This window comes from Anguilla rostrata, chromosome 2, assembly GCF_018555375.3.
Source record: "Anguilla rostrata isolate EN2019 chromosome 2, ASM1855537v3, whole genome shotgun sequence".
Classification (NCBI taxonomy): Eukaryota; Metazoa; Chordata; class Actinopteri; order Anguilliformes; family Anguillidae; genus Anguilla; species Anguilla rostrata.
In genome coordinates, this window is record NC_057934.1 from 57,803,174 (window position 1) to 57,825,762 (window position 22,589).

The 22,589-nt window shown below is 47.9% G+C and overlaps 1 protein-coding gene across 3 annotated transcripts in view; it reads left to right on the forward strand.

The window, feature by feature from the left end:
* LOC135249258 (adenylate cyclase type 9-like) overlaps positions 1 to 22,235 on the forward strand; it is a 36,462-nt gene extending 14,227 nt beyond the window's left edge. The window contains exons 2-11 of one of the 3 annotated variants that reach the window (XM_064324691.1): positions 9,639 to 9,859; positions 10,056 to 10,196; positions 10,394 to 10,611; positions 11,841 to 11,943; positions 12,516 to 12,724; positions 12,996 to 13,155; positions 13,344 to 13,492; positions 14,165 to 14,179; positions 15,363 to 16,602; positions 16,651 to 22,235. In XM_064324691.1, the coding sequence (XP_064180761.1) occupies positions 9,639 to 9,859; positions 10,056 to 10,196; positions 10,394 to 10,611; positions 11,841 to 11,943; positions 12,516 to 12,724; positions 12,996 to 13,155; positions 13,344 to 13,492; positions 14,165 to 14,179; positions 15,363 to 16,602; positions 16,651 to 16,716 (2,522 nt within the window). In that variant the 3' untranslated portion in view covers positions 16,717 to 22,235. The remainder of the gene's footprint in view (positions 1 to 9,638; positions 9,860 to 10,055; positions 10,197 to 10,393; positions 10,612 to 11,840; positions 11,944 to 12,515; positions 12,725 to 12,995; positions 13,156 to 13,343; positions 13,493 to 14,164; positions 14,180 to 15,362; positions 16,603 to 16,650) is intronic. The other 2 variants (XM_064324693.1, XM_064324692.1) reach the window with 2 other exon arrangements.
* Positions 22,236 to 22,589: the final 354 nt, after the last annotated feature.

A 22,589-nucleotide genomic window follows, 5' to 3' on the forward strand; every position in this document is an offset into this window, starting at 1 on the left:
AGCTGGGCTTGTTACATACTCACACTCAGAAACACTGTTTCCTCTGTCTTTCAAAAACACTCTCGCACATTATTTTTCAGATGCACACATGCACTTTGACACACAAGCATACACACACAAATTCACTAACTCAAACACATTCTCACTCATACACATGCACATGTGCACTTTTTCACATGAACACACTCCACACTAAATATGCCCGGTTGCCATGGCGCTGGCCTCTGAGCTCCCCTTATCTCTGGAGGGCAGTGGAGTCCAAGGACTCCCCGGAGGCAGGTGTGCAGATCAACCCCTGGGGTTGGGTGGGTAGGGGGAGCCCCTGCGTGTGAGCATTCTGATTACTCCCCTGCCCCCCCTCCTGTGACACAGCCTCTGTATGCACCCATACCCCGGGGCACCAGGGTTAAACCCAGGGGGCAGCCCAGGCCAGCCACATCTGCCCCCTGGAGCTGATAGATGTGCTGGCGTTTAACGGGACCAACCATCTGGGTCAGGTATGAATCGGGAAATCTGCCCCCCTTCCTCCAAAGGGAGATTTTAACCAAATTCAGTATTTTTTTTATTTTTTAAACACTGAATATGTTTAATATTCCCATCCTACTTAATGTGGCATGATTAAAAGTAGTCCGTCGTACCTAAAATTACCTAAAAGTAGTCCGTCGTACCTAAAATTTTACAGGACCTTGTTCTCTAACTTCCTGTTCAGATACTCTTACTGTATAATTTGTGCAGTCACTCCAGCAATGGGCTTCACTCAAGTGAGGCATTAGAATCTTTTCCTCCGTGGTGGACCTTCAGTGGGGGGGGGGTTGTAGTGAAGGGGTTCTGCTGAACATTTGGGGAATACCTGCGGTGTCCTGCCTTTTAATTCCGCCTCAGGGGTGAGTTTTCGTGGGCAGGCTGGTCCCGTTTTGGGTCCCGTGGGTGCTTGGTCTCGCTGTCTGCCTGCGGTGAGGGTGGAGTCTGTGTGGAAGGTTCTCTCGCTCAGGTGTTCTCTCTCTCTCTCTGTCCTTGTCTCAAGCCCATGCTTTTGGCCTTTAATCTCTTTGCTTTGGTCCTCACTTGGGCCAGTCAGGGAAAAGGGGCGTGGTCATGTTGACGGACAGTGTTATCACATGTCGCTGTTAGAAAATGCGGCAGTCGGCGGTCCAGTGTCTGTGCTGGTGCGATATCAGCAGGAAAGAGGCTCTCTATTTACAGCGACGCTGGGCAGTGCGAAAGCTAACAGGAGCAGCCCGTATCTTTACCATGAGGCACTACGCTTTAGGCACCGAGCTCTGGCAAGCCTGACCATGCTAGCAAAGCTGTATCCCAGCACAGCGAGCTGTTATAATACCAGCACAGGGAGCTCCTGTTTAACACACTGTTATAATACCAGCACAGTGAGCTCCTGTTTAACACACTGTTATAATACCAGCACAGGGAGCTCCTGTTTAACACACTGTTATAATACCAGCACAGTGAGCTCCTGTTTAACACACTGTTATAATACCAGCACAGTGAGCTCCTGTTTAACACACTGTTATAATACCAGCACAGTGAGCTCCTGTTTAACACACTGTTATAATACCAGCACAGTGAGCTGTTATAATACCAGCACAGTGAGCTGTTATAATACCAGCACAGTGAGCTCCTGTTTAACACACTGTTATAATACCAGCACAGTGAGCTCCTGTTTAACACACTGTTATAATACCAGCACAGTGAGCTCCTGTTTAACACACTGTTATAATACCAGCACAGTGAGCTCCTGTTTAACACACTGTTATAATACCAGCACAGTGAGCTCCTGTTTAACACACTGTTATAATACCAGCACAGGGAGCTCCTGTTTAACACACTGTTATAATACCAGCACAGGGAGCTCCTGTTTAACACGCTGTTATAATACCAGCACAGTGAGCTGCCGTTTAACACGCTGTTATAATACCAGCACAGTGAGCTCCTGTTTAACACACTGTTATAATACCAGCACAGTGAGCTCCTGTTTAACACACTGTTATAATACCAGCACAGTGAGCTGCCGTTTAACACACTGTTATAATACCAGCACAGTGAGCTGTTATAATACCAGCACAGGGAGCTGTTATAATACCAGCACAGGGAGCTCCTGTTTAACACACTGTTATAATACCAGCACAGGGAGCTGTTATAATACCAGCACAGGGAGCTCCTGTTTAACACAGTTATAATACCAGCACAGTGAGCTCCTGTTTAACACACTGTTATAATACCAGCACAGTGAGCTCCTGTTTAACACACTGTTATAATACCAGCACAGTGAGCTCCTGTTTAACACACTGTTATAATACCAGCACAGTGAGCTCCTGTTTAACACACTGTTATAATACCAGCACAGTGAGCTCCTGTTTAACACAGTTATAATACCAGCACAGTGAGCTCCTGTTTAACACACTGTTATAATACCAGCACAGGGAGCTCCTGATTAACACACTGTTATAATACCAGCACAGGGAGCTCCTGTTTAACACACTGTTATAATACCAGCACAGTGAGCTCCTGTTTAACACACTGTTATAATACCAGCACAGTGAGCTCCTGTTTAACACACTGTTATAATACCAGCACAGGGAGCTCCTGTTTAACACGCTGTTATAATACCAGCACAGTGAGCTCCTGTTTAACACAGTTATAATACCAGCACAGTGAGCTCCTGTTTAACACGCTGTTATAATACCAGCACAGTGAGCTCCTGTTTAACACGCTGTTATAATACCAGCACAGTGAGCTCCTGTTTAACATGCTGTTATAATACCAGCACAGTGAGCTCCTGTTTAACACACTGTTATACCAGCACAGTGAGCTCCTGTTTAACACACTGTTATAATACCAGCACAGTGAGCTCCTGTTTAACACACTGTTATAATATCAGCACAGTGAGCTCCTGTTTAACACACTGTTATAATACCAGCACAGTGAGCTCCTGTTTAACACACTGTTATAATACCAGCACAGTGAGCTCCTGATTAACACACTGTTATAATACCAGCACAGTGAGCTCCTGTTTAACACGCTGTTATAATACCAGCACAGTGAGCTCCTGTTTAACACAGTTATAATACCAGCACAGTGAGCTCCTGTTTAACACGCTGTTATAATACCAGCACAGTGAGCTCCTGTTTAACACGCTGTTATAATACCAGCACAGTGAGCTCCTGTTTAACACACTGTTATAATACCAGCACAGTGAGCTCCTGTTTAACACACTGTTATAATACCAGCACAGTGAGCTCCTGTTTAACACAGTTATAATACCAGCACAGTGAGCTCCTGTTTAACACACTGTTATAATACCAGCACAGTGAGCTGCCGTTTAACAAACTGTTATAATACCAGCACAGTGAGCTCCTGTTTAACACACTGTTATAATACCAGCACAGGGAGCTCCTGTTTAACACGCTGTTATAATACCAGCACAGGGCGTTGGCTGTATTTGACCCAAATATTTTGATTGTTGCACGACCCGTTTTAAAGTCATCTGTTTACTTTTTAATTGCTTGGCAGAAATAGATGCTGCATATTCAAGAATTTGAATGAGCAGGTGACGGGATGCGAGTCACTGGCCGTTTCTGCTGAAGTTCTTACTCCTTAAGGCTCATAATGTAATTATCATATTTCTTTAACCAGTTTTTTGGAACACTCCCTTAATGACATCCCCTCCTTAACTTCTTTGTTTTTCTCTGTGCTCTTCTCTTTTGTTTTTTCTCGCCCACATTGTTTCTGTCATTCTTTCATTACCTTCTTTTCTCTTCATCTTGTTCCTCTTGCTTGTTCTTGCTATTACATTACATTACATTTATTTGGCAGATACTTTTATCCAAAGCGACTTACAAAAAGTGCATTTCATGGTCATAGACAACTGCTAAACACAGGTTCAGTAAGGTACAATACTTATTTTGTACAGCTATTTCTAGCCAAGAACACAGTTTAGTTCACACCGTGAACACTATTCAGACCTAACCTCTGCAAAGCCAACTAGGCAGAAGAATAAGCTACAGTATTAGGATAAATACAAATTACCAAGAGTGCTGGGATGGGGCAACATGTAACAAGTGTCATGAAAAGGGGGGGGGGGATTTAGAGTGAAATATACAGCGTGGTGGTGGTTAGTCTAGGTATAGTCTGAAGAGATGAGTCTTCAGGCCAATCTACTCCACCCTCTCATTCTCTCCTCCCTGTCACTCACTCTCTCTCTCTCTCTCTCTCCCTCTCCACTTCCCTCTCTGTGCTAGTTTCCCTAACCCTTAGCATGTAGCGCAGAGATCAGTGGTGTGAGGATGTTTATGTACACCGAGCGCTTCAGGAAAGCTTAATGCTGTCAGCCGGAGTCAAGGCCACAAGGCCCAGCTCAGCTCAGACTCGTGAGTCCACTGCAGCTTCCAGCACCTGTGACCAGCTGGGAGGGAGTGTGTGTATGTACTCTGTGTGTGTGTGTGTGTGTGTGTGTGTGTGTGTGTGTGTGTATATGTGGATGTGCGTGTGTGCTGTATGTGTATATGTGTGTGGGTGGTGGGTTGTGAATACCTGCATGTGAGTCAGTGTTCTGTGTTTGTCTGCTCTACTGTGTGTTTCCTGCTTCAGCCTCTCTCTTTCTCAATGCGTCTGTGTGCTCGTTGCTTCCTTCAGTCAGACTGGTTTTGAATGCCCCACTTGGGGGACAGTATTTGTAAATCTCACTGAATGAATCTGAAATTCCGATATCCCATCCTGGATGGAGCACTTCTCGCATGCACTTCCTGCCTGTGGAGTCTGCAGTGTGTGCTGTATGCACTTCCTGTCTGTGGAGTCTGCAGTATGTGCTACATGCACTTCCTGTCTGTGGAGTCTACATTGTGAGCTACTTGCACTTTCTGTCTGTGGAGTCTACATTGTGAGCTACTTGCACTTCCTGTCTGTGGAGTCTACATTGTGAGCTACTTGCACTTCCTGTCTGTGGAGTCTGCAGTGTTTGCTACATGCACTTCCTGTCTGTGGAGTCTACATTGTGAGCTACTTGCACTTCCTGTCTGTGGAGTCTGCAGTGTGAGCTACTTGCACTTCCTGTGGTCTGTGGAGTCTGATGTGAGCACATGGCTGTGAGCCTCCAGCATTCCTGTAACTGTGGAGTGCAGTCGTGCAGCTATGCCTTCCTGTGGGTGTGGAGCTGGTGGCTTCTGACCGATCAGGTCCGCTTTAAACTCTGGCGGTGAAGGAACCAGCTTTTCTTCCGCTGCGGCACCGAATGCTTTGAGGACGGGTGGGTTGACCAATGGTAGTAGCTAAGTAGTCTCTGAAGTAATTTATCCATTTGTGTTTCCTTCGGTACGATTGCCTTCCTTGAGGTAAGCGGATGAGGTGGAGGGCCAAGCCTGAGCTTGTCAGCTGCTTCCTGGCCTGGGAAAGGGCCGTGGCCCCCCTGCCAAAATAAATGAGACCAGACAGGCACATGATCCTGGGGTCATTAAATACCCGTCCAGCAAAGTGGCCCCAATGTGGTGCAATTAAAATGGCCCCGGGGTCTGCAACTCCTGGCCCCGCTAATTCCGTCTGAAAGGAAGGAAGAAAGGATGGCGGAGGGGGTGAGGGAGTGAATGAACCCTTTTATTATGTGCCCCACTCCCCAAATTCCCACCCCCAGGGGGAGAGGGGGAGAGCCTGCCTGGGTCACAGAGTCAGTTTGTGTAATTAGGAGCTTTGTTTTCTGCCTGTTATTGATGTTGTTGATGACGTCGTGGATGTCCCGGTTGTTCTTGTAGCTAATGTGTGTCAGTGCTGATATTGTGGCTGGTGGATTTGATTGGGGGGTCTGTACATGCTTTGTGGTGCTAACATCCTTCCCTGCAGTGTTGCTGAATTTGGGGAGCTCGAGATAGACCACCCCCCTCCCCCACCCTCCAGTGCTACCTTACAGTGTTGTCTGTCTGTGCTCGTCTGTTGGTCTGTACAAATTCAGCAGGAATCTAAGATGGCTGCACTCACATGTTGCACTGAAGCATTATGTAGATTATGGTGTAAGCACTGAAGAAAGCATGCAGTGGAAATGTTGAAATGTCTCCCCTAGTTTGATCTAGCACTGCATTTTCTTTGCGCACACTCACATACACACGCACACACACACGTGTACATGTATACACACGCGCACAAACATAAACATGCACACGCCCCACTTTTAGGGGCCCCCTGGACCCATAGGGCCAAGGAAAGCTTTCCCTGTTCTACCACCTTAGCCCCGCCCCTGACTAATGCAGTGTACAGACATGCGTATGTATACACACACACACACACGTGTGTGCTCCCCCAAGTGAGGACCTTCTGTCCTAAACCCCCCCCCCCCTCCGATTCCCATCTTCCTCTGTATTCCCCTATTCCAAAATCCTCTCTCTACCTTTCATTCCACATGTGAATTCCAGTGATGAAGGATTACCTATCGACGATGTGTTATGGCCATTACACTTATCATTAATGGCTACTTTGGGATGTGGGTGATTTGTTAAAGTGAGCCTTTTGTTTGTTTGCACTCATTGTAAGTCTGTGGATTAGAGCGTCAGCTCAGTGCCTGGAATATAAGTGCTGATGACTCAGTCACAAACTCGCACTCTTACACTCTAATACACTTACACACACATGCATGCACACACCCCCCTGTGTATGTATGTATGCTCTCACATACCTACGGACTGTAAAACACTGACATGCACAGACTCTCTCGCATGCACGCATGCACACGCACACACGCACGCACACACACACACACACACACACAGAGCAAGGCTCAGAGTAGGACTGTCTTGGTAATAAGCGGTGACTCAATAGCGGAACGACCTTGTCCCTGTTCTGAAAAATTCCTTTTATTTTGTTCTCTCTCTTTCTTTCTCTTTCTCTGTCTCAGTCGAACTCTATCACTATGTGGGTGTGTGAGCGAGTGCCTGCGTGCATGCGTGTGTAGTCATTCTTGTGGCAGGGTTTTGAGTTTAACAGGTGCGCTGGAGATATTCTCTTAACAAGCCACTACCCCCTATTTGGCTGAATGTTCTGGCTCCTGTGTGAGAGACACACCCCCTCCCTTAGCCTCGCTCATGTGCACTCATCTCAGTTCCTGCCCCTTCCTCTTCCTGTCACCCAGACATCCTGTCATTTAGACATTCTGCTTAACATAGCTATACCCGCCATGGGCCTCTGTTACTGTCCCTAATACAGCACCACTACAGTATCACTACAAAATGATGTCACAGGAAAAGGATCGTTTTGCTTGCAGTGGGAGGGGTGGCGGTGTAGTGTAGTGGTTAGGTAACTCGGATATTACAGGTTGGATCGCCAGGTTAGGGCACTGTCGTTGTACCCTTGAGCAAAGTCCTTAACCTAAATTGCTTCAGTGATATGTCCAGATGTATAAACGGATGCTGTGCTTTAAAAGACAGTCGCGTGAGTCGTTTTGGTTAAGTGCGTTCGGTAAATGGCAGTGATTAAAGAGGTCCCCTGCTGCCCCCTGTCTTCCTGTTAGCACACTGCCTTGTCTCTACAGGCACATCAGTGGTGACCGGCGTGGTCGGTGTGGGCATCCCACTGCCAGGGCCGTGGTGTTCGGGTCTTAATCAAATACGCTCTGGAGGCCAGACATTCAGATCATTCATGAATCCCGGCATGTTGCTCAGATATCTCTGTGTTCAGTGTACTCAGATGTAAAGTACCCGGTGCTGTCCTTCGGAATAAATTAATATTATCATTGTGTTGTTTTGTTATTATTTTAGGCTCGTCCTTGTGAACGTTGGTGAGAGAACTGCATTTTCCCTCTTTTTTTTGGGTGAACTTAGATTGGGTGATAACCAAATATTTGGCTAATATTTCTCCCTTGAAACCTGCTATTCCTTCAACTGGTGCATGTGAACAAACGAGCACAATGTTAAATATTAAATGTCCCCTTAGGCCTGTTAGAATGGGTGTTTTAATGTTCTATTAGCATGGTCATTTTTCAGAACTGTTTGGTGGTTTTTTTTAGTCTTTTTTTTTTTTAACTAGCAGACTAGGTTACTTTGATTTCTTTTTTCCTTTGGTTTTGTAGGGGGACATGCTGGTGTTACTGATGGTTTTTGGCTAGTTAACGCAAGTTGGTTACACAGTGAACTGATCTCACCTGGCTACTTGAGTCTAAATTGGTTTCTGATTTAGAGGTGAAAACGGAAGCTCTGTTACTCTGCGACTGCTTCAGGCCCTGGATCTGTGAGGGATGTGCACCCTCACACTGTAGTATGTTAGTGAGAGATGTTAGTCCTCCTCACACTGTAGTATGTTGGTGAGAGATGTTAGTCCTCACACTGTTGTATGTTAGTGAGAGATGTTAGTCCTCCTCACACTGTAGTATGTTAGTGAGGGATGTTAGTCCTCATACTGTAGTATGTTAGTGAGGGATGTTAGTCCTCCTCACACTGTAGTATGTTAGTGAGGGATGTTAGTCCTCACACTGTAGTATGTTAGTGAGGGATGTTAGTCCTCCTCACACTGTAGTATGTTAGTGAGGGATGTTAGTCCTCACACTGTAGTATGTTCATGAGAGATGTTAGTCCTCCTCACACTGTAGTATGTTCGTGAGAGATGTTAGTCCTCACACTGTAGTATGTTAGTGAGGGATGTTAGTCCTCACACTGCAGTATGTTAGTGAGAGATGTTAGTCCTCACACTGTAGTATGTTTGTGAGAGATGTTAGTCCTCACACTGTAGTATGTAAGAACAGCAGAGAATCTTACCACCTTCAAACGCAGACTGAAGACTCATCTCTTCAGGCTGCACCTCTCCCCACCCCTCCCTAGCCTATAGTTTAGCTCAATGTACCTAGTTAGGATAATACGATTACGTTAGTTTATTTGGCAGGATTGTTGTTGTTGTTGTTGTTATTGTCTGATTAGGCAAATGTGATTCCAGTGCTAGTTTGTACTTGGTAGGATTGTTGTTTGCTGAACAGGTTACTCTACAGGGTAGGAGTCCTGATCGATGTCGTCACTTCTGGCACTACGATCCTTACTTCACTCTAGTGTGTTTCTTTTGCACCTCTACACCGTGAACCAATGCACTTGTTGTACGTCGCTCTGGATAAGAGCGTCTGCTAAATGCCTGTAATATAATGTAATGTAATGTTAGTGAGAGATGTTAGTCCTCACACTGTAGTATGTTAGTGAGGGGTATTTGTCCTCACACTGTAGTATGTTAGTGAGGGAATAGGAAGAGGAAATTGTCCCTTACTAATTGCAACTAAAGGTAAAGTTCAAGAGGGGATCTGCTTTGCTTATTTTTATGGAATACGGAATAGTAAATGTGCTACTAATACCCTGTTAGCACACTGGACTGCCTGCTTCCTGCCTCTCATGGGGGGGTGGTGTACTGCCTGTAGGGGGTGGGAGGTTCGAGGGTGGGGGGGGATGTGAGAGAGCCACATGCACTCTTGCCCCTGTTGGTGTTCCACAACCTATGTATATCCTGTCCAGATGTAGACTTGTACAGCTAGCCTCACTTGTACACACACAAACAAGCATAATGCCTGGACCAAAGTGATCTCACAGGACTCTCTCTCTCTCTCTTCCTCCCTCTCTACTGTGTGTGTGTGTGTATGTGTGTGCTTGTGCGTGTGTATGTGTGTCTTTCAGGCATGAAGACGTACCTGATCTCTGGCCGGAAGCTGGATAAGTCTCAGTGCAGCTGCTCTCAGCTTGGCCTGGCTGGGCATGGCCCGGGTGATGCGCTAAGCCCCGCCTCCCACTCACACACTCCTGATGTCACTGGCCGGGACTCTGTCCCACAAGCCCACACCGGCCACACCCCCCCAGCTGCAGAAGAGGCCCGTTACACTCTTGCTGACCAAGCCAAGGTAAGTCCTGCTGCAAGGAGAGGGACACACACACACACGCACACAAACACACACACACAAAGACACACTTATATTCTTTGAAAAAGTGGTCCTAAAACTGTTCCCTTTCTCATTTTTTTTCTCCCCCTCTCCCCCCACTCTCTCCTTGTCTCTCTCTCTCTCTCTCTCTTCCTCTTCCCCCCTCTCTCTCCTGCAGTCTTCGTGTCCCTCGTGTAGTGTGCTGGTGCAGGTGGAGGGTCAGACCCTGGAGGAGGGGGCGGTGCAGAACGGCTGTCAGGACGAGCACAAGACCAACAGCAGCAAGGTCCACAGCTTCACCTTTCCTGCAGTATCACCCGTAAATCATCTATCCTGTACTACTGTTACCTGTGGCACATCCCACCTGTGTTTCTGTGTTACCTGTAACGTATCTCAGCTGTCTTGCTGTTTCAGCCACCTGTCTCACCTGTCCTACCAGTCCACATGCCCTGCAGATCCACCTCATCTCTGTCCTGCCATCTCCCTGACTCTGTGCCCCCCCCCCCCACCCCCCAGGTCCGGAGCCACGCCCCCAAAGCGCTGAACGGGCTGCTGAGCCCCCCGGAGGAGCCCGTGAGCAGCAGCCAGACCTCGCTGTGCGAGATGCTGCAGGAGACCCAGAAGAAGTGGGCGGGGCCCGGCGCCATGGATCACTCCGCCCTCATCCCGCTGCGCTCCAAGAGCTTCCGCGAGAGGAGCAACGCCCACTTTGTGGAGGTCATCAAGGAGGACAGGTGATGGCTGCGTGTGTGAGGGCAGTGTGTTCATCTGTGAGCGCGTAATGTCCAGGTCTGTCTGCCGCACTGCTGTGTGAGCCCCACCCCCCCCCCCCAGCACCCCCACACATCTCAGTGGAGAGGAGACGGATGGGCTGCATGTAGAGCTGCTTACTGTAATTTATGGTGAGGTCACATAAAACCCTTTGAAGAGTGTTCTAGAACTCCACTGCTTTCAGTCACCAACAGTGAAAGTGTCATCAGCATTAGATTGTTCAGTGAAAAGCATTCTAATCACGCATTTGTGATGTCACACCTTAAAAGGTTAAGGTGAGATGACTTGAGGTGAAGCCACATCCAGAGCGTCTTTAGCAGGCTTTTCAGTTCCGTCCCCCTTCTGCTGTTTTCTGTGAATGACGCAAATGTAAAGTGAGCTCTGCTCGTCTGTGATGACTCGCAGTCTGAGGGCGGGATGGACAACTAGCCCTGAAACATCACGCAGGCGCATGTGCTGCAGAACCTGGCAAGGCGAGCCAACACACACACTCGGCCAACACACGCACACGCACACGCACACGCACACGCACACATACATATACATAGATACACAAACACACACACACACACACGCACACATATACATATACATAGATACACAAACATACACACAGACACACAGACACACACACACACGCGCACACATATACATATACATAGATACACAAACATACACACACACACACACACACACACACACACACGCACACATATACATAGATACACAAACATACACACAGACACACACACACACACACACGCACACATACATATACATAGATACACAAACATACACACAAACACACACACACGCACACATATACATAGATACACAAACATACACACTGACACACACACACACACATAGTGGTCATCAATATCATTGGATTAGCCCTACACATCAGTCACTTCACATGTATGTGGTTGTATTTTTTTCCTCTGAAGCTGCTCTTGAAACATACTGGTATATGTTATCACAGTTACATTTACCTGTGCATGTTTATGTGTTAAATATTACAGCACAGTTTAATGTTTTAGATATCATTTTGCACAAATGTATATGCTTTATGTATTAGGAAATGTTGCCATGGTTGTCCTGCCAGTTGATACATGTTGATCACTCCCCCATTGTCATGCCTGCTTTGACCACACCCCCATACTCACCATACCCCTTTCTCCACCCCCTTCAGTCTGATGAAGGATTACTTCTTCAGGCCTCCCATCAACAAGCTAAGCCTCAACTTCCTGGAGCGGTCTCTGGAGTCTGCATACAGGACCAGCTACCAGGAAGAGGTTTGTACCCTCACACTGTGTGTGTGTGCACGTGTGTGTGTGTGTCTGCACATGGCTATCTGTCTGGTCTTGATTTCCACATAGATGTGTCTGGGTCTCTGGCAGTGGTGGAGTTTTATTACGTACATACAGATGTCTGTGAGTCCTTGGTCTTGGCAGTACTGTAGCAAACAGATCTGCAGAGCTATTGTCTCCTGTTACTGTCCTCTACCCTCTCCTGGCAGCTGATGGTTACTGCAGCTCAGACACATGTATGTATGCTGTTCTCAGATGGGCGGAAGGCAATTCGTGCATTGCATTGCCAAAACATATTACAACGTTAAAAACAGTAGCTTTAGTTATTTTGTTTTTGTTGTTGAACTTTTCCTTCTTTCATTGCTGCAGGTGCTTTTGTGTTAAGACTAATTTCTCCTCATCTCCCCCTTTTCGTTCTCTCTCTCTCCCCCCTCGCCCCCCCTTTCCCTCTCCCTCCTCTCTCTCCCTCCCTCCCCTCTCTCTCTCTCCCTCTCTCCCCCCCTCCCCTCCCTCCCTCCCCTCTCTCTCTCCCCCTCTCTCCCCCCCTCCCCTCTCAGATGTACTCTCGCGCTCCGGTGCAGACCTTTGCCACTCCGCGGTTCAGCTCCTTCCTGGACATGCTGCTGTCGTGCGCCGTCTTCCTGGCGCTCACGCTGGCCTGCTTCCTGCGGCCCTGGATGAGCAGGGACATGCCCCCCACGCCTGCCCTCGCCTTCGCCATCGGCGCCGCCCTGCTGGAGGGCGTCGCGCTCGTCTTGTCCATACGGTGAGGGATGGGGAGACAGCCTGTGTGTGTGTGTGTGTAAAAGTACAAACACTACCTGTAAACTGCTGCTATCCTTATTTGTAAAATAGTATCCTTCTCTCTCTTCCTGTGTTTTTCTTGTCTCTTATGTTGTCCTTTTGCCCAATCTCTTTTCTTCTTTCTTTCACACTTCACCCCTCTCTCCCTCGCTTGTTCCCTCTCTCTCTTTCTTTCTCTCATCTCCCTCTTGCCGTCCTCTCTCTTGCCCCTCCCTCCCCCCCTCTCTCTGCAGTATGGCGTTTTACCTGGACAGTGTGCTGGGCTGTACTCAGAGGCTGCTCAGGGCCATCTCTGGCTGGGTCCCCCGTCATGTGATCGGGGCCGTGCTGGTGTCCCTGCCTGCAGTGTCCGTGTTCACACACTTCTCCTGTGACTCTCACCTGTCCGTACAGGTGAGTTAACCTATCACAACAGCAGGTGCCATTCAGGATGGGATTTGTGTGTGTGTGTGCGCACACGTGTGTGGGTATATGTGTGTGTATGTGTCTGAGTGTCAGTGTGCTTGTGCTTATGCGTGCGTGTGCTTGCGTGTACCGTACAACCTCAGTGACGCGCCTGCATGTTCCTCTCTCTCTCTCAGTTCACCATGTTTATCTGCTGTGCCGTCATCATTGCCATCATCCAGTACTCCAACTTCTGCCAGCTCAGCTCCTGGATGCGCTCTGTCCTGGCCACTGTGGCCGGAGTCGCCCTGCTCGTCCTGCTCTACAGCCCCCTCTGCGGGCCCAGGTCAGTTACTGCAGTGCCAACACGCATAAACAACTTCTGCTCTGAATTAGCTTAACTCACGGTAAAATTTAGGGCTTGGCGATGAAACCTAGCAATACTTAATACAGCGCAATAACAAATAATTTTCGCTCTGTTTTTCCTCTAATCATCCTTGATGATACTGAACTTCCAAACTTCTGAGGCCATGTGAATCGCTTCCAGGGGAAAACATCAGCTCTCGTGTCTGTTCGGTGTTGACATGACAACCGGTCAGCAGCACGGCTTTAAAAAAACACCATTTAATTTGAACTCAAAATTTCAGTGAATTATGCATTTCAGTTGCTGGTGAAATATGTAAAATGTACGAGATATCAAATGCAGTGTAGTTTAGTGTTAATGATGGGTCCTTTTGTGTGAATCACTTTATGTCAAGGAAGAGTGTAGTTTGATGATATCACCTTCTTCAGCTTATTGTTTAAGGGTTCAACGGCAGTGCCCCAGCTGGGAATCAAACCCACAAGCTTCCTTGTGTCACATGACCAGCTCTCTAAGTGTTATGCTGGCACTCAGAAAACACCACCAGCACCACCAGGGGCTACACTGCACTAGTGTAGCCCCTGGTGGTGCTGGTGGTGTTTTCTGTGCAAATTCTCATGTCTGACCACTAGTCTCTGCCTTTCCTTCCACTGCCAGTTACCAGGATTTAAGGTCAGTGGTCTTTCTTTTAGTTGTCATGGAAATACCACATTTAGTTGTTTTCCTTTTTGGCCTGGTGGTATGAAAACCTTTATTTTTAATATGATATTAAAGACACCCTTCTTTCCAGAACATTCCTCGGCTGTGAATAGTACCGGCTGTGTTGGCTGGTTTGGTTTGTGTTTTTTGCCAGTTTAGGGTTTGTGTGGAGTCACATTCGCATAACCAGTTGCACATATTTGCGTGTAGTCATTTAGTAGATACTATAATCCATTTCATTACAGGCTTTTAGCAGATACGCTTATCAAGGGATACTTAAACAACTTTTTACATAGTCACTGCAGGGTTTGTGTAGAGTCACTGCAGGGTTTATGTGGAGTCACTGTGGGGTTTGTGTAGAATCACTGCAGGATTTGTAGAGAGTCACTGTCAGATTTGTGTGGACTGACTGCAGGGAAGTCACTGCAGGGTTTGTAGAGAGTCACTGCAGGGAAGTCACTGCAGGGTTTGTAGAGAGTCACTGCAGGGTTTGTAGAGAGTCACTGCAGGATTTGTAGAGAGTCACTGTCAGATTTGTGTGGACTGACTGCAGGGAAGTCACTGCAGGGTTTGTAGAGAGTCACTGCAGGGTTTGTAGAGAGTCACTGCAGGGAAGTCACTGCAGGGTTTGTAGAGTCACTGCAGGGTGTGTAGAGTCACTGCAGGGTGTGTAGAGAGTCACTGCAGGGAAGTCACTGCAGGGTTTGTAGAGAGTCACTGCAGGGTTTGAAGAGAGTCTCTGTTGTGTTTGTTTGGAGTCACTGTGGGGTTTGTAGAGAGTCACTGCAAGGTATATGCAAGGCCATTTTTTCTAGTTTTCCCCAAATTGACTTAGATTTTTCTGTTTTTAAATGTATTTGTTCCCTCTGAAAAAAGCCCTCTTTTCAGAGCTGAGTGATAACGTACATGTACATGACTATATCCTAAAATTGAGTGATTGAGTGATTGAGTGATTGAGTGAGTGATTGAGTGATTGAGTGAGTTGAGTGAGTTGAGTGAGTTGAGTGAGTTGAGTGAGTTGAGTGAGTTGAGTGAGTTGAGTGAGTGAGTGAGTTTCTGCTGATTGGAGATGGATTAGAGTGATTGGAGTTGTGGAGCTTTTTTTCCCCACAGGGCTGTGCGTGGCTAATCCACCTCTCCTGTCCTCCCTCACCAGGTCCAGTAATTTCACCGGGAACATCAGTGACCCGGGGTCAACCCCAGAACCGGCCGCGGGCTCGAAGGCGGAGCTACAGTCTCAGCTGCGCCCCGAGGCCATCCTGGCGTTTTTCCTGGTGCTCCTCCTCCTGTGGTTCCTCAACCGCGAGCTGGAGGTCAGCTACCGGCTGCATTACCACGGCAACGTGGAGGCGGACCAGCACCGCATCAAGATCCAGAACATGCGGGACCAGGCCAACTGGCTGCTGGGAAACCTCATCCCCATGCACGTGGCCGAGCAGCTGAAGGTGACGCAGAGCTACTCCAAGAACCACGACGACGCCGGCGTCATCTTCGCCAGCATCGTCAACTTCAGCGAGTTCTACGAGGAGAGCTACGAGGGCGGCAAGGAGTGCTACCGCGTGCTCAACGAGCTCATCGGCGACTTCGACGAGCTCCTGCGCCGGCCCGCCTTCCAGAACATCGAGAAGATCAAGACCATCGGCGCCACCTACATGGCGGCGTCCGGGCTGAACGCCCAGCAGTGCGCGGGGGACCCCGCCCGGCCGCACGGGCACCTGCGCGCCCTCTTCGACTTCGCCCTGGAGATGATGCGCGTGATGGACGACTTCAACAAGAACATGCTGGGCTTCCAGTTCAAGCTGCGCATCGGCTTCAACCACGGTCCGCTGACGGCCGGCGTCATCGGCACCACCAAGCTGCTGTACGACATCTGGGGCGACACGGTGAACATCGCCAGCCGCATGGACAGCACCGGCGTGGAGTGCCGCGTGCAGGTGAGCGAGGAGAGCCACCGCGCGCTCAGCGAGATGGGCTACCGCTTCGACTACCGCGGCACCGTCAACGTCAAGGGCAAGGGCCAGATGAGGACCTTCCTCTACCCCAAGAGCGCCGACAGCGGGCCGGCGCCCTGCCTCCGCCAGGCCGCCGCCCGCACCGAGGAGACCGACGACAAGGTGCGGGCTGGCTCCTCCCCTGGGACCGTCCCCAGCCCCAGCCCCACCCTCACCCCTGCCTCTGGGGATCGAGGTGCCACACCCAATACGGCAGAGGACCCGGAACCTGTCTCTGTCCCTTCCTTGCCTAATAATCTGACCCCACTCTCTAATTTAGCCCTGCCCCATAATCCCGCCCCCTCCTCCAGTGCAAAACAGACCACCTCCACTGCAAGTGTCTCCTCCCTCCTGGCTGACCTTGCCCAGCCAGAGCCTCCCGAGTCTGCACCTAGGGAGGAGGAGGCGGTGGAGGAGGGGGAAGAGGAGGCGGAGGAGGAGGGGGAAGAGGAGGCGGAGGAGGAGGGGGAAGAGGAGGCTAATGAGCTCACAAGACTTCGAGGGGCGGAGCGTCTATGACACGACCCTCAGCCCAGCTCCTGTCTCACCCTCACACTCCAGCAGGGATGGGGGTGTGTGTAGATCTCTCAGGCTGGGGTACCTCAGGAACCCCCATCCCACCTCCAAACGATGCCCCTTTAACAAAGCGTGCCCCAGGATGCTGTCGGAACCACCCAGCCAACTAGTTTTGTGGGTGGAGCTTAGCTATTGTCATAGCCCAATTTCTCCCCCTAGGGGAGGAGCTACAAAGACGGTGTTTGTATCAGAATGGGCGCTCATTGGTGGTGAAACAGAAGGGGGTGGGGCATAGGAGCACATGTTCCATTCTGTTTTTCTTTGTGTTTCCTGTTTTTTTTAATGAAGTGCCTTCAGGATAAACAAAGAGAACAAGAAGAATCATCATCCGTTCACACACGGAGGTTGAGGGGGAAAAAAGCAACTGTAACTTAACGAAATGAAAAAGGCTGAAACAAAAATGATAGCATGGCTTTTTACAGTGTAGGCTATAGCCATGGAAAATGCTGTGGTTCATATCATAAGGGTTTTTTTTTCTTTTGGCGGCTGCAGTTCTTATAAGCATTACTCCTTTGTTGTAAATCATTGTCAGTTTTTGGATTAGAGCAGCCATGCCCACTACACTCTGGTCTGGGAAGTGCCTGTCGTGAATCGTGGATAACATGAGGGAATTGTGGGTAGAATGAGGGAATTGTGGGTCGATGAGGGAATTTCATATGGGCTTGAGGGATGGTTGCCATACGTGGGTGTGACAGGATCTTGGTAAAGGGAGGAGCTTTAGTTCACTGTGTGTGTGTGTGTGTGTCTAAAGTGTGTTTGAGGGTGGTGCACTGAGGACTGATCAAGGGGGTGGAAAGAAAGCACATATTACGCACAATTTTTCTCCAAAATCTTTAAACGGAATGATGGTTCTCCGGCTAGTCTTCAATGCAATGACACATCTGATGCGTGAATGAATAAGAATCACAGAGGGAAGAGGGCTGGTGCTGTCTCTGCACTTGCGTGTCCGGTTGCGTAAATATTTGTGTGTGCGTGCGTGTGCGTGTGTGTGTTTTGTGTGTTGGCATGCCTTTGTGTGTGTACGGTGTATGCTAAAACCAGCAGGGGGACACTCCAGCACCTCAGAGCTATGAACTGTGCAGGGGGAAAGTGGCATACATAGAGGATAAGTGACAGACTGTATGATTTTTCTTTGTATTATGGTTATGGTTGTGGTTGCGGTGGTCATTATTAAGTGCAGTGGAGATCTCTGGCAGGTGGACATGCCTGGCCCTGAAGCCTCGGCCTCAGAGCAGAGAGCTGTGATGTCCGCCTCGTCTCGGCCTGACTCTGGTCTCGCTTGGGTCTCCTCTGGGGCTCCTGGACGTCTCACCCTGGCCTCGCCTTGATCTTAGCCTGATATCTCCCAGGTGTTCCGCAGGACTTGGATCTAACCGATATGCTTACAAGTCCTTTAAATCTCATAAGGGGCCCCAGTGTAGGAAAGGCCATAGACTGTAGCAGCCTACCGGTGCTGCTGTAGCTGGAGGTTTGGGGGGAGCAGTCTGCTTTGGTTCTTTACCTTTCCATTGTGGGGCTCTGGTACGGATGATAAATCCCAAAAAATATATTTTCCATGATGACCTTTACTTCCACCTAAGACACAGCTCAAAGCACCTATCAAATACCAGCACACTTTGGGGATTCTGGAGAACCAGTCTGCAAAAAGGGAGTTTGGGTTTCTTTCACAAAAATCTACCTGCCAGCAGTCCAGCTGTGTTGACCTGTTGAGTGAAACTTGAGATTCCAGTAATGAAGAACCGTCTGGCAGAACCAGAGGCTTCAATTTGGTCCTGTATTCATAAAGTGTGTTGATGTAGGCCAGCTGATCTAGGATCGGTTTTGTTTTTTTAGGATCCAAGTCTGACCCAATCATAGCCTCTGGTTTGCATTTTAGTGAGGTGTTGATGTGTACTTAAACCATGTGCCACTTTGATTGAGTTGACATCTGGGTGCAGTGCTACCCGTTTTCGTAGTCATTTTGTGTGATAGTTTTTATAATAGATTATATGTATGATAAATGTATTTTTTCAGCGTGTGTTTGGTGAGGATGAATATTGTGACTGTATGGTTGAGGAGCTGTTGTGTTGATGTGTGTGACTCCTGAATACACTCCCATTAGGGAGTGTGACGTGTGCTATGAGGCCCGCTGTGTCCTGATGTTTGAGTCATGTGACCACGCGAGGGAGGCATGTCCAGCGTATCGTCACACCCCCCACCCCCACACAAATTTTGTTCTGATCACTGAAGCGGAATTTGTTTGGAAAGTCCTTTTCACCATTGGGTCTTATTTATTTGGACTCAACATTGATTAGTTTGACTATATTAATTAGTCATAAGAACAGTGATAAACTTGTTCCAATTGCTGACATATTCTCCTGTGGAGTTTGAACCCAAAGAAAACTTAAAGAAGCAAGATGGGGCTGCAGGGGTCTGCAGACTCAATTACCCAGAATTCACTACCGGATCTGCTGTGCTTAATCAGAAGCCTCACACAGATGGCAGTCCCTGTTCTTATTGGCTCAGTTCGAATAGCTCCACCTCCTTTTGTGGGGCTGTCCAGTAAGTGGCATTTAGAACCCAGTTTATCTGCTGGCCTGCCAATCACTTCAGTCAAACTGTGGCACTTTGAATTTGAGACAAGCTATCAGATTAGCCTCAGTATTACCAGTCTGTATTTACAGTATTGCTAATAAAGAGTAATTCCTTTTATTCCTTTGTGTATCATCACCCATGTCCACTCCAAATAGCTATTAGTGCCTTTTGCCGGTTCATTATTATTATTATTATTATTATTATTGATTTAAATTCTTGATTCTGATTTATGTCAACCTGGTCTAAATTGGTTGCTGTTGTGAGCACTCCCAGCTTTTACATTAGTACACATGTATAGTATTTATCAGACTACCTTTCTCTTCACTCCTGTCATGTTAACAGATGTTTCAGCACTGTGATTTGGATCTGTGGTGCAGACAGATAAAGGAATGTTTTCTTGCTTACGTGGTGGTGTGTATTTGTATTGACATTAGCAGGCATGACCAGGGTGATGCGTATACTCACGCGGGCCTGATTGGTTGAAAGGAAACCTACGCATACAGAATGTCTGTGTTTGAGTTGTATAAGAAGTCATTTGTAAGGGGGGAGATATTGTGGTTTATTTTTTCTTTTTTAAGTTGCAATAATCACAGCTTGTGCCATTAATGGGGGTGGGGGGCCAGTCGGCATGGTTGGCAAGGCACACTGTGTGGACACCATCTCATTGGACACCTCAACCTCGCTGCTAAAGGGAATTTCCTGATGCCATTTCTTTAAGACCTTGTGCAATCACTTTAATTTCTTGCATTTCAGAAATGATTGTTAAGCCACACGCTCTAAAGGGGAAATAAGGGGAAATTACCTTTTGATGCCAAGTGCATCATTTCTAAACACCAGAGTCGGGCCTCGCTTCAAGGTCACTTCCGATTGGGAGCTCACTAAACAGTCGCGCAGCTGATTGGATAAAACGGTCCACCTGAATTGCGCAAGAAACATGACCTTCAGAAGGCCGGTGCCAGCTCCTCCTGTGGCTGGCTGTGTAAGATCTTAATGTAAAAAATGAGGATTTTGATTTCACAAGGGTCTTTGCTGTCCTCCTCCTCATAAAGGGATTGTGGTTGCCGGATGGAGTCCCTCCCATGTCCTGTAAATAATACGAGACGTGCGCTAACGTGACAGAGCGGCTCCAGGCAGGCAGGCTTATATGAGCTCCATCGAGTGGACCCGCTTGGTTCCTGTGCCTTAGCCCTCACCAGACCTCAGCCTGTATCAGCTCTTGCAGACCTGGTGCTAGAGAAGAAAAGGGGCCTTGTGGGATGGTCTTCAAAGGACAGCTTGACATGATCTTGAAGAGAATTAATTTTGGTCATGTAGAACACACGTCTTTCCTGGGCTCTAATTGGACGGCATGTGGCTGGTTCCTTGTCAGTTTTATCGAATGGCATGCCTGCTCTTTGTATGGTGCTGCTTGGCAGTGCCCATCAGGGAGTTTGAGCTTGAGGGTCCTGTCCTTTGGCAGTTCAAGGTGCCCGAGTTGTTCTCCATGAGGACTCTGTGAATGTAGTAACGGTGACGATATTTAGCGCTGAACGGGGAGCATGTTCAGTTTGAGTTCAGGGTCTTCTGTTTATGGCTGAAAAGGTACACCACCCTTTAGTTTTCAAAAACGCAACTTTGTATTTCTGTGATAGAGCAGGGTAATGCCTGGAGAGTTGGAGAGCCTTAGTGCTCGGCGGATAATCAGATACCCCCAGCCCTGGTAGAGCAAGCCCTGGAGAGCCTCAGTACTCTGTTTGCCTTATCGCTGGCCATTCCTTTGTGCCGAACACATTAATCACAACTTGTCAGTCAGAGTGGAAACTGAGAATGGAGGGGGGAGGGTGGGGCAGGTTGTGTGTTGTGTGTTCATGTAGGGTAAACCACGTTTAACATCTGTATGTAACATGCTTTTGATGTGTGGTCAGACAGACCACATCACATGCAAAAAACTGAATCTGGTGAAATGTCAAGCTTGTGTACACATACGCATATACATGCAGTAACACATGAGTTTACCTGATAATCTTTTTAAATGCTACTGGCCAATTCTGTCACCAAAACCCCTGCTATACACTTGTGTGCATTGTCTTGGGAGGCCTATTAAGCAGTGAGAATTAAGGGAGGGTGATTCTCCAATGGCCTGCCAGCTTCTTGGACTCTGCCCCCAGTGCAGTGCAGAGAAGAGGTTCTGTCCAATAAGATTTCTGATTTGAGTGTGGTGAGAGCAGGTGGTTGTGGAACCCTGCTTTGGCCAGCGTTCTGAGACTTGTGAAAAATATGCCAAAGAATTTGAGGATTTTAGCTGTGTTATCTTTTTTGATTTTTATTACTCTTTTTCAATCATTAAATGCCATTTTTTTTCTTATTGTTGTGCACAATGACAATCATGTATCATTTATCTGCACGCAAACATTATCTGTATACATTTGCACAAGGCACTCACTATATGTACATATGCATATATATTATATATCATATATATGAGTTTTGTTGTTTTTTTGTTTGTTTTGTTTTGTTTATTTATGAATGTGCATGTGCCAGAATTGACTAAGAAAGAGAACCAGCAGGGGAAGGGGTTGGATGGGGTAGATTTTTTGGAGATGTTCTTGGTACAGTCAGCACTATTTGGTTGACTTTAGAACTTCTGTGGACAAAACCTGTTGTCTAAAAATCACTCCATTATGTTTGTTACATCGCAACTTGCTACCCCCCCCCCCCCCCTTTTATTTGTTATCTTGTAGATTAAGGACGATATTGAAAAGCACAGTGTTGTCTCTTTTGTGAGTGGTTTCCACAACATTTGACTTTTATGAAATCAATTGCTCACTGATTGTATTTTGAAGCACACAAGGAAATGCCTGTGTGGAAATGCCTTAGTTTCCCATCTGAATAAAGGAAGAGAGAAGGCCGCTGCTTGCGTCTGCATCATACGGACCGTCTCAGCAATGAAGCCGCGGCCTCGATTTAGAGGCCCGGTGCAGATTACCCAGAAGACCACTGGGGTGGAAGAGTGGCAAACCCATTGGCAGTGGGCACTTTGCTTTTGGAAATGGCGCTCGGTTGTCGCCTCTCCTTGGGTCCATCTCTCGCTCTCTCTCTCCGAGTGATGGAAACTCCCTCCAGCACCTTCTGCTGCTTCAGGTGTTGTTTGCCCCAACCCCCCTGTGCACTTTTACTGACCACAAACTGCTAACTATGTACACCTCAGGCTAATAAACCTTTACACATGCACAATTGCACACTATACCCCTGAAAACACAGCT